We start from the raw sequence: 13,861 nt of genomic DNA, 5'->3' as shown, positions 1-13,861 counted from the left end.
CGCTCTACCTTGACTCATGTCTCTCTATGGTGAATCGGAGGACCAGCTAGATGGGCGATTCCGGAATTGGGTGGAGGAACATCTAAAGGGGAACAAGCGCTACGCCAAGGAGGGAAGGGCCAGCACGTCGGAGGCCTCTCTGGCCCTATCCAGTCCCTGTTCTTGATAGTCTTCCGGCAGAAGGGGATCTCGGAGCCAGAGAGATGTCGCGCGGAGCTAGGAAGACGTGTCGTGCGGTGACGCTCTGGCCCGACGCCGAAGGCCTCTCTGTGGCTCCCGGAGGACCTAGAGGGCCGAGTATTGGAGGTGAGGAGGCGGGGCTGGCGGGGCTAGTCGGGACCTCGGGAAACCTCTGACCTCAGGCTTTGGGCGTTTCCTTATCAGGCTCACATCTGCCTTATCTCGTGCTGCGCTTCCCAGCTTCGGCCGCAGCTCTGGAAGTCTTACTTGAGGTCTAATCCGAGATCTTCTTGCTGCAGCCCAGTCTATGGCATTCTGTATTTCCACCTTTTAGGTTCAGCTTCTCCCTCTGCCCCCAGATGGCCCTTCCCTGAACCCTACTCAGCCCCTGCTACCTGGAGGCTGCTTTTCCCAGCCGAGAGATTCAAGTGGCCCAGCGGGTTCGGTTTGAGGGACGTGCAAGGTACTGGAGCACAGAGGAGGCAAACTGAGGCCCCCGGGGCTTGGGGGATGGGGTGGAGAGAGGGATGAGTAAAAAACTCCTGAAAGAGAGGGGAGGAGAGACTCAGAGGGAGACAGAGATTCAAAGAGGAGGAGGAATGGAGACCCAGAAGGGGAGTGGAAAGAGACCAAGGGTGGCGAAATGGTGACCCGGGGAGTTAGAAGACCTAGAAAGAGAGGGAAGGTAGAGATCCAAGGAGGAGAAGAGACAGAAAGATGGTGATACCATCTGTAACCGAATTCAATTCTTGGCTTTGCTACTTACTAATGGTGTGACCTTGGGCAACCTCTCTGTGATTTGGGGCAAGTCGTGTAACTTCTCTGTGCCTTACTTTCCTTATCTGCAAAAAGGGGCGTCTATTGCTGTTATTAGCCTTTACTGGATGGGACCAGATGGACTGGTTGGGGCAGTGATGAAGCTGACTTGTCCACTTGTTCTCGTGGAAGCCCTGCAGCACTGCTAGCTTGGCCTCCTTTCCTCTGCCCTTCATGCTCCTACAGCCCAGGCCTGCACCATGAGGCCTGACTCCTTGTCCATACCACCTTCCCATGGCCTCCGACCCAGGGCCAGGGTCTTACTGATGTGATAACACAGCAGAGGGCCTGCAGATGAATGGACACCTTGAAGCAGAGGAGCAGCAGGACCAGGTAAGTGTCCATCTGAAAGTCCAGATCACCATACGATGGAACACAGTTTCCTTCTCTCCTCCTTGACCCTGTTCCTTGGTCTTTGAGTCCCGGCCTCTTTGATTACTGTATCTGTCTTTCTTTCCCCTGGAGCCCTAAGCACACGCACTGTGTTTCCCTGTCTCTCCATCTTTCTGGATTTCTGTCCCTCTCTCCGGGTTACTTTTTGGCACATGTTATCTGGTGCTGTTGTTGTTCTCAGTTGCACACTAGGTACATTGATTGGTCACCTGATATTCTTGCCATGATTTCTTTCAATTTCATCGTGTCTTTGCCTCTCTGTATCTCTGTCAACATCTTTGCTTTCTGTCTCTTGGCTTCAGTTCCTCTCAGCCTCTAATATTCTCTCTGTCCTTCACCCCTGACCTAGAGGTCTCTCTCAGATACTCCCAGTCTCTCTCCTGAGTCTCCGTCTTACCGTGTAACTGGGTCATTCACTGGGCAGATATTTATGTCATGCTGCCCCCACGCTAGCTTGTGCCCAAGGTAAATAGTTTGTGAATTAATGAGCCTCTCCTCCCTGGTTTTCATTCTGAAAGTGTCTGTCCCCATGTCTCGCTGTGTCCATCATTTTCTGGGTTTTCTTATGTCCTTACCTTGCACATTTTTTAAAATCTATTATTTATTTTATTTATTATTTTTGGCTGCGTTGGGTCTTCGTTCCGTGGGCTTTCTCTAGTTGCCGCGAGGCATGTAGAACCCATGGCTCGAACCCATGTCCCCTGCATTGGCAGGCGGATTCTTAACCACTGCGCCACCAGGGAAGCCCACCTTGCACATTCTTAATTCCATTGTCTTTGTCTCTTTGTATCTCTGCTTTTCTTTATGTCCATCTCTCTGACTCTCTGTAACTGTCTGAAAAAGAGACAACACTCTCTCTTCAAGTCTCTTATTGCCTCTGACTCTGGTTCACTGTTCCCTTTTACTGTTTTTGCATATCTCTGGGTCTTTGTTAACTGTGTTAGGGTCATTCTCTTTCTGCAGTTAAAGACCTTCTCCCCCTTGCCCCTTCTCTTTATAAAGTCAAAGGATGGGAGAGGCCCACTTGCCCTCAACAAAGATGGCGACAGGGGCTCTGGCCATGCTTCCGTGAAGCCGCCTCTGCTGCGCGTATGCCCTCACCTACAATGGCGGCTGATCTCGCGAAGCGCGCTACCCCGCCCAGTTCTCCCGCTCTCCCGCGGCAGGCCCCTGCGCCAAGCTCGCGAGTCTGCTGGCCCCGCCCCCGCACGCTCTTATTGGTGCAACTTAGGCCGGCCGCGCGGCCATTGGCTGAGCGGATGCACACCCTCCCCCCCACCCCTGGGTCTGATGGGGGGCAGTTGGTGCTGACTTGAGTGGCCGCCTGGAGGAGGATCCGGCGTGTGAGGAGGGTCTGGGGTGTCGGGACAGGGACCCGAGTCAGGACGACTGAGGGAGCAAGAGGAACAGATACGCAGGCCCGGGACTTGGGTACTAGGGGTGTGGGATGGAGATGGAGAGCCAGAACCAGGACTGAGGGATCCAGGAATGAAAACCCAGGTCTGGAACTGGGGTGGGGATGGAGGGCCGGGACCCGGGGAACCGGAGACAGAGACTCAGGCTTATGGATTGGGGGGACCTATGGATGGAGACCCAGGCCCTGGTCTGGGGTACATGGAGGGTGGAGAGAATGGAGACCAGGCCAGAGACCTGGGGACCTAGCGACCAAGGCGCAGGCCCCAGAACTGGGGGAGATCTAGGGCTCTAAGTGGGGGGGGGGAGTCAATGCAAGTTTAGGGGTGGGGCTTGAAGAGCTGCCCAGGGTAGGGGGCAGAGGTGGCTCCTGAGAGTGAGTCCACAGATGGGGGTGTGTCTGGGGCAGTTCTGCGCCTGGGGAAGGTGAGGGGCAGAACTGATAGGTGACTGGGTGGGCGGGGCAGTGGGGAACAAAGGTGAGCTGGAAGGAGGAGGCAGAAACTGGGCAGAGGGCAGGGGGAGGGGACCTCAGGCCCAGCTCCCACTCTCTCCCTGGAGAGCAGGCGGCCAGACACCCAGGTCAGTGCTTGAGGTCCAGCTCTTGGCTCCTGTCCCTTGCAGGTGCCTGCGTGTGGCTCCTCTACCTCTCTGACCCCTTAGTTGCTCCATGTCACACCCCTTTCTCAGTTTCTCCAGCTACTACATCCCCTACCTCTTGCCTCTCCTGTCTGCTCTTTCTCTCCTAACTCTGTTGTCTGACTCTCAGAGGGCCTCTGGAGCCCCTAAACTCTCACTCTGCTCCCTAAGTATCTTTCATTATATTAGGTTTCATCTCACTGAAGCTGTTTGTCTCCTCTCAGTGTTTCTCTGGCTCTCAGATCTTTTTCTTTGTGTCTCAGTGCCTCTTCCTTGTTACTTTCTCCATCTGGAGTTGACTGTGTGTAGGTGTGTGGGGGTGTTTGTGTGTGTGTGTGTTCTGTTGTGTTTTTCTCTACCTTTGTATGTCTATTTATATGTCTCCACCATCCTGATCTCTCTCCTTTGCATTATTTTTCTCCAAAGTCCTTAATTGTCATCCAACACGATATGTATTTTATGTCTATCTTGTTTTCCTGTCTTCCGATTGGAATATAAACTCCACGAAGGCAGGGATTTTTGTCTGTTTTATTCCCTGCTGTGTTTGCTGGGCCTGGCACCATGATTGGCACATACTACTGAATAAATATTTGGGGAATAAAGGAATGAATATTTGCATGCCTGGGTGTGGACCCTCCAGGATGCTGGCCTTCCTGGCCAGCTGACCTCTGCCCTGCGTCCTCAGTCTTCCCACACTTTGTCTGGGCCTGTCTGGTGCTCCCATCTTGCCTGTCAGCACCCCTCATTGTCTCCTCTTATCCACAGGCCCTGCCCCTGCTTCCCTCTGCCCACCATGGGGGTCCTGGACTCTGACTCCTACCCTCCTTCCTCCCCACAGAGGCCAGAGCAGGAGCTGACCTGGAGCTGGGGCCACAGGCCTAGGAGCGCCCTGGACAGGGTCAAGGCCATGGCCCCCCCACCGCCACTGCCATTGACCCCCAGCACCCCACTCCTGCATGGCGAGTTTGGCTCCTACCCAGCCCGAGGCCCACGCTTCGCCCTCACTCTCACACCACAAGCCCTGCACATACAACGGCTGCGGCCAAAGCCTGAAGCCCGGCCCCGGGGTGGCCTGGTCCTGCTGGCTGAGGTCTCAGGCTGCTGCACCCTGCGGAGCCGAAGCCCCTCGGACTCAGCAGCCTACTTCTGCATCTACACCTACCCGAGGGGCCGGCGGGGGGGCCGGCGCAGAGCTGCACGCACCTTCCGGGCCGACGGGGCGGCCACCTACGAGGAGAACCGTGCTGAGGCCCAGCGCTGGGCCACTGCCCTCACGTGTCTGCTCCGCGGACTGCCACTACCTGGGGACGGGGGTGAGGCACTGGGCGGCCTCTCTGTCCTAAGGCCACCTTGGTGTCTCCGCAGATCTCCCTCTGCGGCATCTCTGTGGGCATCTCTGTCTCTACTTTTCTGTGTGTCTGTCTGTGTGATGTGTCTCTCTGGGTTCATACTGAAAGAGTGATGCACAGACAGGGATGGGCACAGAAGGCAAAATCCCAGGCAGAGAAGGATTTGGGTCTGCTGCTCTCATGAGATTTCTGTCTCTGTCCCCTCCCCCCTTTCATGGGTCCTGACCACAGATGAGTCAGAGGCTCCCGGGCTGGTGAGAGCAGCCAAGTGAGATATGCTCAGTCACCACCCTGGATGACAGGCACTCGCAGAGGTCCCCTGGGGCGTCTCAGGAGCCCAGAGGTGGCATCTAATCCAGCTGTGGGGATTCAGAGGAGGCTTTCAGGCAGAGGCCCCCACCTAGGGTACTCAGTTGGCACAGGAAGGTAAAGGTTCCAGGGTCCCCAGCCGGCGGGCCTTCCTTGGTCCTGGCTGGCTGGGGGTGAGGCCCTCACAGTGGAGTAACCTGTTCCTGGGTTCCAGGTGTTTGGGGGTGTGGAAGGTGGAAACCACAGCTCCCCCCCCCACCCCCCCCCCGTGAGTCCAAAGGGCTCTGGGATTAGACACCGGATCCCTGCCTTTGTCTCAGCACCTGGGAGGGGGGCGGGCTGTACACCTGGGCCTGAGCTGGTGAGGCCGGGGAGAAAATAACTTTCAACTCCCAGCAGGTTTTGATGCCAGCCCTCCACCACCTCCACTGGAGGCTATTTGCAGTTACTGGTTCTGAGGTGAGGGGCTTGGTGCCCTGACCTCTGTAGACTCCTTCTCCTCTCTCTGCAGAAATCACCCCCGACCTTCTGCCAAGGCCTCCCCGATTGCTCCTATTGGTCAATCCCTTTGGGGGGCGGGGCCTGGCCTGGCAGTGGTGTAAGAACCATGTGCTGCCCATGATCTCTGAAGCGGGGCTGTCCTTCAACCTCATCCAGACAGGTAAGGGCAGTGTCATGATAGAGGCGGGAGCTGGGGGCTAGGACTCCTGAGTCCTGGGGAGTGGTGGTTGGTCAGGGGTGGAACAACCTGCCTCACTTCCTGGTTCCCCACCTTAGAACGACATAACCATGCCCGGGAGCTGGTCCAGGGGTTGAGCCTGAGCGAGTGGGATGGCATCGTCACCGTCTCCGGAGATGGGCTGCTGTATGAGGTAGGGTAGGACCACCCTGCCCCAAGCCTGAGCCCTGCGGGACTGCGGAGGCCAGGGCCAACACGCAGGTGTCTGGTCTCCCACCCTCCAGGTACTGAATGGACTCCTAGAACGCCCCGACTGGGAAGAGGCCGTGAAGACCCCCGTGGGCATCCTCCCCTGTGGCTCGGGCAACGCACTGGCAGGAGCCGTGAACCAGCATGGGGGGTAGGTGGGAGGAGCCCTCCTGGGATAACAGGGACCTGGTACATCTGCACCACATCTTCCCCTCAGCCAGGTCAGTCTGGCTGAGGGATGCTCCCCACACCCCCCAGACATTTTTGCCTGTCTTGTTCTTAGCTGTCTCCCTAGTGCCTAGAACTGTGCCTGGCACACAGGAGGCACTCAGTGAATGCTTATGGAATGAAAGAACTGACAGGGAACCTGGCTCAGTAAGAAGAGTCCGTCTGGAGGTGGCCAAATGGCTGCGGGCAGGCCCCAGGACATGCCCGGCCTCCTCTCCCCATTGTCTGCTGCCCCACCCGTCTGTGTGTTTCTCCTCCCCGCCTGGCACTGTGTATCTCACCCAGCCTGTTTGCTCTTTCCCACCGTATCCGTCCATGTCTGACTGTGAAGGTTTGAGCCGGCCCTGGGCATTGACCTGCTGCTCAACTGCTCCTTGCTGCTCTGCCGGGGTGGCAGCCACCCGCTGGACCTGCTCTCCGTCACTCTGGCCTCCGGCTCCCGCTGTTTCTCCTTCCTGTCTGTGGCCTGGGGCTTTGTGTCAGATGTGGACATCCAGAGCGAGCGTTTCAGGGCCCTGGGCAGTGCTCGCTTCACGCTGGGCACAGTCCTGGGCCTCGCCACACTGCACACCTACCGCGGCCGCCTTTCCTACCTCCCTGCCACGGTGGAGCCCGCCTCACCCGCCCCTGCCCATGGCCTGCCACGTGCCAAGTCAGAGCTGACCCTAGCCCCCGGCCCAGCTCCACCCGTGGCCCACTCACCCCTGCACCGCTCAGTGTCTGACCTGCCCCTGCCCCTGCCTCTGCCTCAGCCTGCCCTGACCTCCCCTGGCTCACCTGAACCCCTGCCCATCCTGTCCCTCAACGGTGGGGGCCCAGAGCTGGCTGGGGACTGGGGTGGGGCCGGGGATGCTCCACTGTCCCCAGACCCACTGCTGCCCTCGCCGCCTGGCTCCCCCAAGGCAGCTCAACTCTCACCCATCACCGAGGGGGCCTCAGAAATGCCAGCATCCTCTGGGCTCCCACCTCCCACCCCTGATGCCCGGGTAGCCATCTCTGCTGGGGGCCCACCTGACCACCTGCTCCCTCCTCTAGGCGCTCCACTACCCCCAGGCTGGGTGACAATGGAGGGGGACTTTGTGCTTATTTTGGCCATCTCACCCAGTCACCTGGGGGCTGACCTAGTGGCAGCGCCCCACGCGCGCTTTGACGACGGCCTGGTGCACCTGTGCTGGGTGCGCGGTGGCATCTCACGTGCGGCGCTCCTGCGCCTGTTTCTGGCCATGGAGCGCGGTAGCCACTTCAGCCTGGGCTGTCCGCAGCTGGGCTACGCTGCGGCTCGTGCCTTCCGCCTTGAGCCGCTCACGCCCCGCGGCGTGCTCACGGTGGACGGGGAGCAGGTGGAGTATGGGCCATTGCAGGCGCAGGTGCATCCCGGCCTCGGTACTCTGCTCACGGGTCCTTCAGGCTGCCCTGGGCGGGAGCCTTAACTCCAACCAAGCTTGGAACTCGCCCGGAGCGGGGCTTACATTCCTGAGGGGGCGGAGCCTGAGCTAGGGGTCGTGGTGTGGCTGCTAGAGTCAGGGCGGAGGCTACAGTGGTCCTGCCTGGTCTCAGGATTGCGCCCTACCCTAGGGGACCAGAGGTGATGCTGGAGGATGTCCCGAATTCCGGGGGTTGGGGTCCTGACGGTCACGGAGAAATGGGCTCGCCCCAAGGGTAGTGCCTGATCAACGAGGGCGGGTTCTCCAGACCCTCGAGAACGGCTCGTAGAAAGCCAGGTCGGCTGAGGGCGGAGCCTGTCTTAACGCGTAGTCCAGTGACGTGACCTGGAATGTACGGGCTGGGGAGGCCTTAGATAACCGGCCCCGTCTACTCCGGTGTCTCCACCAAGCTGGCCAATCAGCCCAGGAGGGGCAAGTTCCCCGGGCGGCGCTCCGATTTGCACTAATGTCCCTCCCCCCGTGGGTGGGGGCGGGGAAGTTCGTTTCCTCCGTCTTCTGTGCGTCCCCCAGCCCCAATCTTCAAAGCAATTGAAAAGGTCTATGCAATAAAGGTAGTGGCTTCATTCCTCTCAGGCCCTCGCCCCTTCCTCCATCCAGCAACCCGTGGGAGGGAACAGACTCTAGGCACTTCCAGCAGCTCCTGCCTTTTATGGACCGAAGCCCAGACCTGCCCATGGACTGCGGCCAGCGTGACCCGCTGGCCTTGAACTGGGGCCAGGGAGCTGCCTCCTCCCCCACGACAGCTGGCTCTGGGGTTCTCAAGATTTATTCAGGATCGTGTTAACGGAGGCGGTGGGAGGATGGGGTCCCCGACGTGCCGGGGGGCACACACTGAGGACCTTCCCCGCCCCCGCGAGGGAGCGGGGAGGCTCACTTTTTCTTAAAAATATAAATGTATTTATCTGCATCATCACATCCCTGGGGCACCCAGCTGGCCGGCCCGTGGGCCACAGGGCGGGGAGGGAAGAGGGCGTCAGGGCGCAAGTCTGAGTGAGGCGGAGGAGAGCTCCACCTGTTGGGGTGGGGGCGGCCTCACAGGGCTCCGTGCTGGGCCTGGTAGCGGGACAGCACGGCGCGGTAGTGGGACAGCTCCTGGCGCACGGCCACCACCTCCTGCCGTAGCAGGGCGTTCTCCTTCTCCAGGAAGGCCGCCCGCACCGATATCTGGTTCTCCTTGAGCCTCCGGGCGTCGCGGGACCGCTTGGCTGCCTCGTTATTCTTGTACCGCCGGCTCCAATACTTCTCATCCTGGATGGGTGGGAAAGCACTGAGGTCCAGAGGGGCCCCGGCCCAGCGAGAGAAGGGAGGAGCTGCTTTGCTTCTGACTTCAAGGACCAGAGTGCACCTAAGAAACCTACCCCCCACCCCCACCCTGGGCTGCTGCTCACCCAGCAGTGGGGCCTAGAGGATACCCGATCTCCCCTGAATGGGTACCCAAGATCTGGCCTTCTAGGGCCCCGGCTGCTATGGACAGCAGGCCCCTAGCAACAGCTAAGGCGTGAGATAGCCTCCCACCCCAAGCAACTGAGCTTCAAGTCTCCACTGTGCAGAGGAGGCCCAGCTCTTCTCACTTGACAAAAGGCCTGCAGTTAGCTCCTGGTTTGCTAAGGATTCTTGTTCCCTAGCAATAAGACCTTCAGGGTCTGAAGACTTCTCCCATTGAAAAGCACTGCCCTATACATCACCTTTCCAGATCCTGGTTGCTAAGGAAAGCCTAGGTTCCCTAGTGATGGGGTTTGGTGTCCCATAAAATCCTCTCAGAGCTGGGCCCTTCTGACCTTGCTGCCAAGGCAACCTCACCCCTCATTAGCAAACAAAAGTGAGGTGTAAGTGGTCCCAGTGACCACAGCCAGTCTCTGACCCACTGGCTTTGAATAGAGGCCAGGGAGCCGCCTCCTCCCCAACAGTCCCTGGTTGCAAATGGGCCTATCCTGAGACCTCCCCACACCATTATGTTTAGAGTTCTCCAGTCCTGGAATTGGGCTGTGGAGGAGGACCACTCCTTAGTACAAGGACGACCCAGAGCTCTGAAAGATGCCCCTCCATCCCCATTTCATTAAAGCCTAGTCCCTGCTAGCTAGGGTAAACCCACTCCCTAGCAACAAGGCCTCATGGCAAGAGAAACCACTGGTCTAGATTTGGTTTACAGGCCAGTACTCACTGCTTCAAGTAGTTGTGTCTTACACAAGGACACGCCAAAGTCTGTGAGACAAGCCCAAGTACTTCTTGTTAGGGAAGAACCCAGGACTGACAAAGACAGAATGCTAGAGAGATGCAGTCACTGCCCAAAGCACCCCAAATCAGAATGTGGCCCTGGCCGCTAATGAGAACCTGAGACCTCTTAACAGTGAGTCCAGAAAACAAGGCCTAGAGGGGCTGGCAAAGCTTCATCCTAGGCAGATGCAGTTGCCCTGAAGGATGCCCCAGCTCAGAGATTCAAGGACCAACCCCTGCCTAGCTGGCTGCTCAGAAGAAACAAGCTGATATCACATTCCTAAAGGATGCTATCCTTAGCAACTGGGCCTGGTAAAGCCCGAAGCCTGCCCCAATGAGGGTGTTGGGTCCAACCGACAGGAGAAGCTCCAAGCCTGTAAAACTGTCCCAGCAGTGCTGGCTGAGTCCGAATCCCACAACGATACGGTTTGCACAAATCTCAAGCCCAAACCTCTGTCCCTGTGCAGCCCCTGGCCAAGGAGGACTGGTCCTTAGCTGTAGGTTAGGAGAATGTGAGCTAATCCCAAGTGAGAAACCCAGGTCTGACTAAAGAAAGGGCCACCGCTGGCTCTGGAGCCAGCACCCACGAAGCCTGCGTCCTACACCCAGCAATGCTCACCTTCTGCTCCTCTGGCACCTGGATCTTCCGTGCCTTCTTCATGATTGGCTGGGGCTTAAGTTCCTCCTCTGAGAAGCGATGTCTCCGAGGGTCAAAGGTCTCATGGCCGGGAATACTTGACAGGGCTAAATCAGCTGGGTCAGGTTCAAAGGTCATCAGCACCTCCACCGTGTCTGGGTCCACAGGGCTGGGTGTGTCCCGAGAGGTCAGGCCTTGGGGAAATAGAATGTGCCACCTGAGTGTGTATTTATTTTGGGGAGGGGGTTCCCAGAGGCTACCCCCTGCTCAGGTATCATATCCACCACAAGGAAGGCCCTTATGGGGTTTAACATAAAGCCTGCCAGGGATCAACCTCCCTAATATAAAATATGAAGGTTCCTTAAGCCACAAAGATGCTTAGAAATCATGAAACCAGCTCCACTTTTACACACAGGAACACTGAGGCCCAATCATATGTGACTTGCCCTAAGTAACACAGGAACCTCAATTATTGCTTCTAAAACCTCAGGACTTCAGAGTTACAGCGTTAGCTTCCTTCCCTATAGTCCTACCCTTCTTAACTGAATCCCCAAACAAAGCCTAGACCCCCCACTGTTCAGAGAAAAGGAATTTAATGCACCGAAAAGACCTCAGGTTAGCTCTTTAAAGAGCTGCTAAGTCCAAAGAGTTAGGGACAAGAAGCATAAAGGGCTCTGAGGTTCCAGGTTGGTTCAAGCGTAAGAGAGGCCTGTACCTTTAAGAGAGAGCCAGCTGGGGCCAACCGAGGACACAGGTTCAGGGCCGAGTCACGTGCTGGCGCCTGCTTTCCCGCCCCGCCCCCCTGCCGCCACGGGCGCCCTCCTGTTCCCCAGTCCCGCCCCCTCCCGCGTGACCGCGCGTGCGCGAAGCACGAAGCACGGAGGAGGGAGGAGAGGACTCACGTGGCGCGGGAATGTGCGACTGGGAAGGGGAGGGCCCTGGTCCTGCCCGGAGGTCGGACCAGGAGCAGGTGTGTCCAGGAATCCCCAACCTGCAGTCCGCCCCTGGCTACCCCAAGGTGCCAGATGGAGCACACCTTTCCTCTTGCTCCCTGGGGTCTCCCAGCTCGAACCTTTCAACCGCCAAGGATCCAGACCCCTCTGCTCTCTAGGGAACACTCGAGAACCGACCCCCTCGATATTCTCAGGCCCCAAACGTCCTCGCCACTAGGATATACACGATTCTGGGACCCCAAGCCCCTACCCCAGGAATATAGAAAGCTCGGTCCTTGCCCCAATGGAAGACCCAGGATGAAGGTCCCTTCTGAAGGACTCCGGGACCCGGGGCGCCAGCCCCTCTCCACTGGGATGGGGGGGCCGAGGAGGCAGGGCTGTCAGTCCCTTTTGTCCTGGGGAAACAGAAGTCTGTGTCCGGCCCTCGTCTTCCTCCCTCGTAGAGGCCTAGGATTTCCGGTCCTACCCCAGTTCCACCGCTTCCGGGTCCAGATTCTGGGGTGCAGTCCATTCCCCAGTAAATAACTCCACTGTCCTGGGACCCCAATCCCTACTCCTCGAGTATCCAGAGCCTTTGTCCTCATGTCCCACGTAAAATTCACACGACCTCACCACTGGGCAGGCTTCCTGGAACTTGGGGTCCCAAGTCCCTCATCTCCTATAGGTCCAGGATACGCAGTTCCTGATCCATTAGGGGACACAGAATCCGGACTCCTCTCCCGACATCTCCCAATTAGGGGACCCGGAATTCGGGCATGCAGCCCCAGTCCCACCTTCCTGACCCCCAGATTCTCACACCCCCGCCCTCTGGAGTCCAAGCCCCGCCCAACCAGGGCCCTGCCCCGCCCTAGCCGTCGCACCTGCGCGGTGGCCGCCGGCGGCCCCGAGGGCAGCCCGGGCGGGGGCGTGCCCGGGCGAGGAGCGAGGGGAAGCCGAGCCGCAGGAGCCGGGCCCTGGGGAGGGTGCAGGTGTGCGCACGGGGGAGGGCGCTGGCGACGGGCCGCCGGGGGGCGGCGGGCTGGGAGGGAGCCCATGCTCCAGCAGGAAGGCGTCCAGGTCCACGTACTCCACGTCGCCGAACGGCAGCGTCCGCTCCCACAGTAGCGGCGCCAACAGACCCGGGCCGGGCGCAGCCCCAGGGCGTCCCCGTGGGGACCCGCCGCCCACTACCGCCCCAGCTGAGGCATCCGCAGGTCCCGCTGGCTCCAGGCCCGGCCCGGGGACCGTGGCTGCCGGCGGGGCCGCCTTGCGCTCCTTTTCCTTCAGCAGACCTGCGGGCCAGGGAAAGCGGGCAGGGTGGGGAGGAGGAGAAAGACGGAGATGAAGAAGCGACTCCGAGAGGAGAGAGACACGAGGAACGAGGAGATGGAGCCCCACACCGCAGAGATCCAGAGAGAGGGGGGGCAGGAGGGAAGTGGGGGAGAGACCCGGGAGGGAGGGCAAAGACCCAGAGAGAGGAGGGGACAGAGGCTCAGAGAGGGAGAGAGACCCAGAGAGAAAAGACAAGAGACGGGGGTGGCGGACCGAGAAAGGGATAGAGAGGAAGGGAGACTCAAAAAGAGGGGAGGACAGGGACGCAAAGAGAGAGATGGGGACAGAGACCCAGGAAGGGATAGACACACAGAAGGGGGATGGAAGTTCAGACAGAGGTAGGTGGAGGGTTGGGCAGGAGAGATATTAAAAATGACAGCTCTGTTAATTCCTCTGTAATCTACAACCCCCCCACTCTCTGCGCACTGTACCCCCTCTTCCCTGCCCCCACACTCTAAGGGGCAGGAAGGGGCTCTATTCCTGGGGCACATTCCTCATCCCTAGACTCCATGTGACCCCAGGAGGCCCCGCCCAAGCCCGTGTAACAACCGTGTGAGCATCCGACACACCCCCCTCCCTTCTCCCTGGACCCCAGGGGTCCAGACTCTCGGAACCAAAAGGAAGAGAGGGCTGGGGCCTAGAGTCTTGAATCCTGGGAGTGGACAGGCATGAGAACCGGTACTTTTGGGTCCTGGGTGCTGAGGGATCTAGGGGCCTAAACACCTAAGTATAATATTTGGGTAGATAAAGGTTGGGAGGATGGACTCTTGGCACGTAGGAGGTAGCTGTGGACCCTCCCAGCACTAAGGGAGTAGGGTGTCTGAGTTGGGCGAGATGGGGGCTAGAACTCACAGCTGGCTGGCTCTTTGGGCTTGCTGGTCCCCTGCAGAAGGCTCCGCAGCCCAAGCAGCGCTCCCCCGCCAGGGGGGGCCCCGGTCGGGCTGCCCAGCAGCAGGGGGGCCGGAGTCCTGTCGCTCACGGGCCGCGCCATCGCCCGGCACCTGCCCGCAGGCTCACGGGTTCATGGAGAGGCGAACAGCTGGCTT

General features: G+C 59.0%; 2 protein-coding genes across 9 annotated transcripts; one reads left to right on the top strand and one right to left on the bottom strand.

Annotated features, from left to right (window-relative positions):
- Positions 1-114: 114 nt before the first annotated feature.
- Positions 115-8,272, top strand: SPHK2 (sphingosine kinase 2). 8 transcript variants are annotated; one of them, XM_060289738.1, is made up of 8 exons: positions 115-306; positions 515-643; positions 1,183-1,329; positions 4,280-4,754; positions 5,611-5,760; positions 5,877-5,971; positions 6,063-6,178; positions 6,587-8,272. In XM_060289738.1, exons 3-8 carry the CDS (start codon positions 1,291-1,293, stop codon positions 7,683-7,685), a joined length of 1,974 nt encoding a protein of 657 aa, XP_060145721.1. In that variant the 5' UTR covers positions 115-306; positions 515-643; positions 1,183-1,290; the 3' UTR covers positions 7,686-8,272. The 8 variants fall into 8 exon arrangements, with proteins under 8 accessions (XP_060145721.1, XP_030729546.1, XP_060145722.1 ...); XM_030873686.2 differs by lacking the exon at positions 115-306 and having other exon boundaries at positions 320-643; XM_030873688.3 differs by lacking the exons at positions 115-306; positions 515-643; positions 1,183-1,329 and adding an exon at positions 2,744-2,889.
- Positions 8,273-8,450: 178 nt separating this feature from the next.
- Positions 8,451-13,806, bottom strand: DBP (D-box binding PAR bZIP transcription factor). The gene is made up of 4 exons (XM_030873695.3): positions 13,668-13,806; positions 12,365-12,775; positions 10,534-10,745; positions 8,451-8,948 (listed from the first exon to the last, which is right to left on the bottom strand). Exons 1-4 carry the CDS (start codon positions 13,804-13,806, stop codon positions 8,733-8,735), a joined length of 978 nt encoding a protein of 325 aa, XP_030729555.1. The 3' UTR covers positions 8,451-8,732.
- Between the last annotated feature and the right edge of the window lie 55 nt (positions 13,807-13,861).

This window comes from Globicephala melas, chromosome 19, assembly GCF_963455315.2.
Source record: "Globicephala melas chromosome 19, mGloMel1.2, whole genome shotgun sequence".
NCBI classification, from domain to species: Eukaryota; Metazoa; Chordata; class Mammalia; order Artiodactyla; family Delphinidae; genus Globicephala; species Globicephala melas.
The sequence above is the reverse complement of the archived record's forward strand: the minus strand, read 5'-3'. Positions and strand labels throughout refer to the sequence as shown.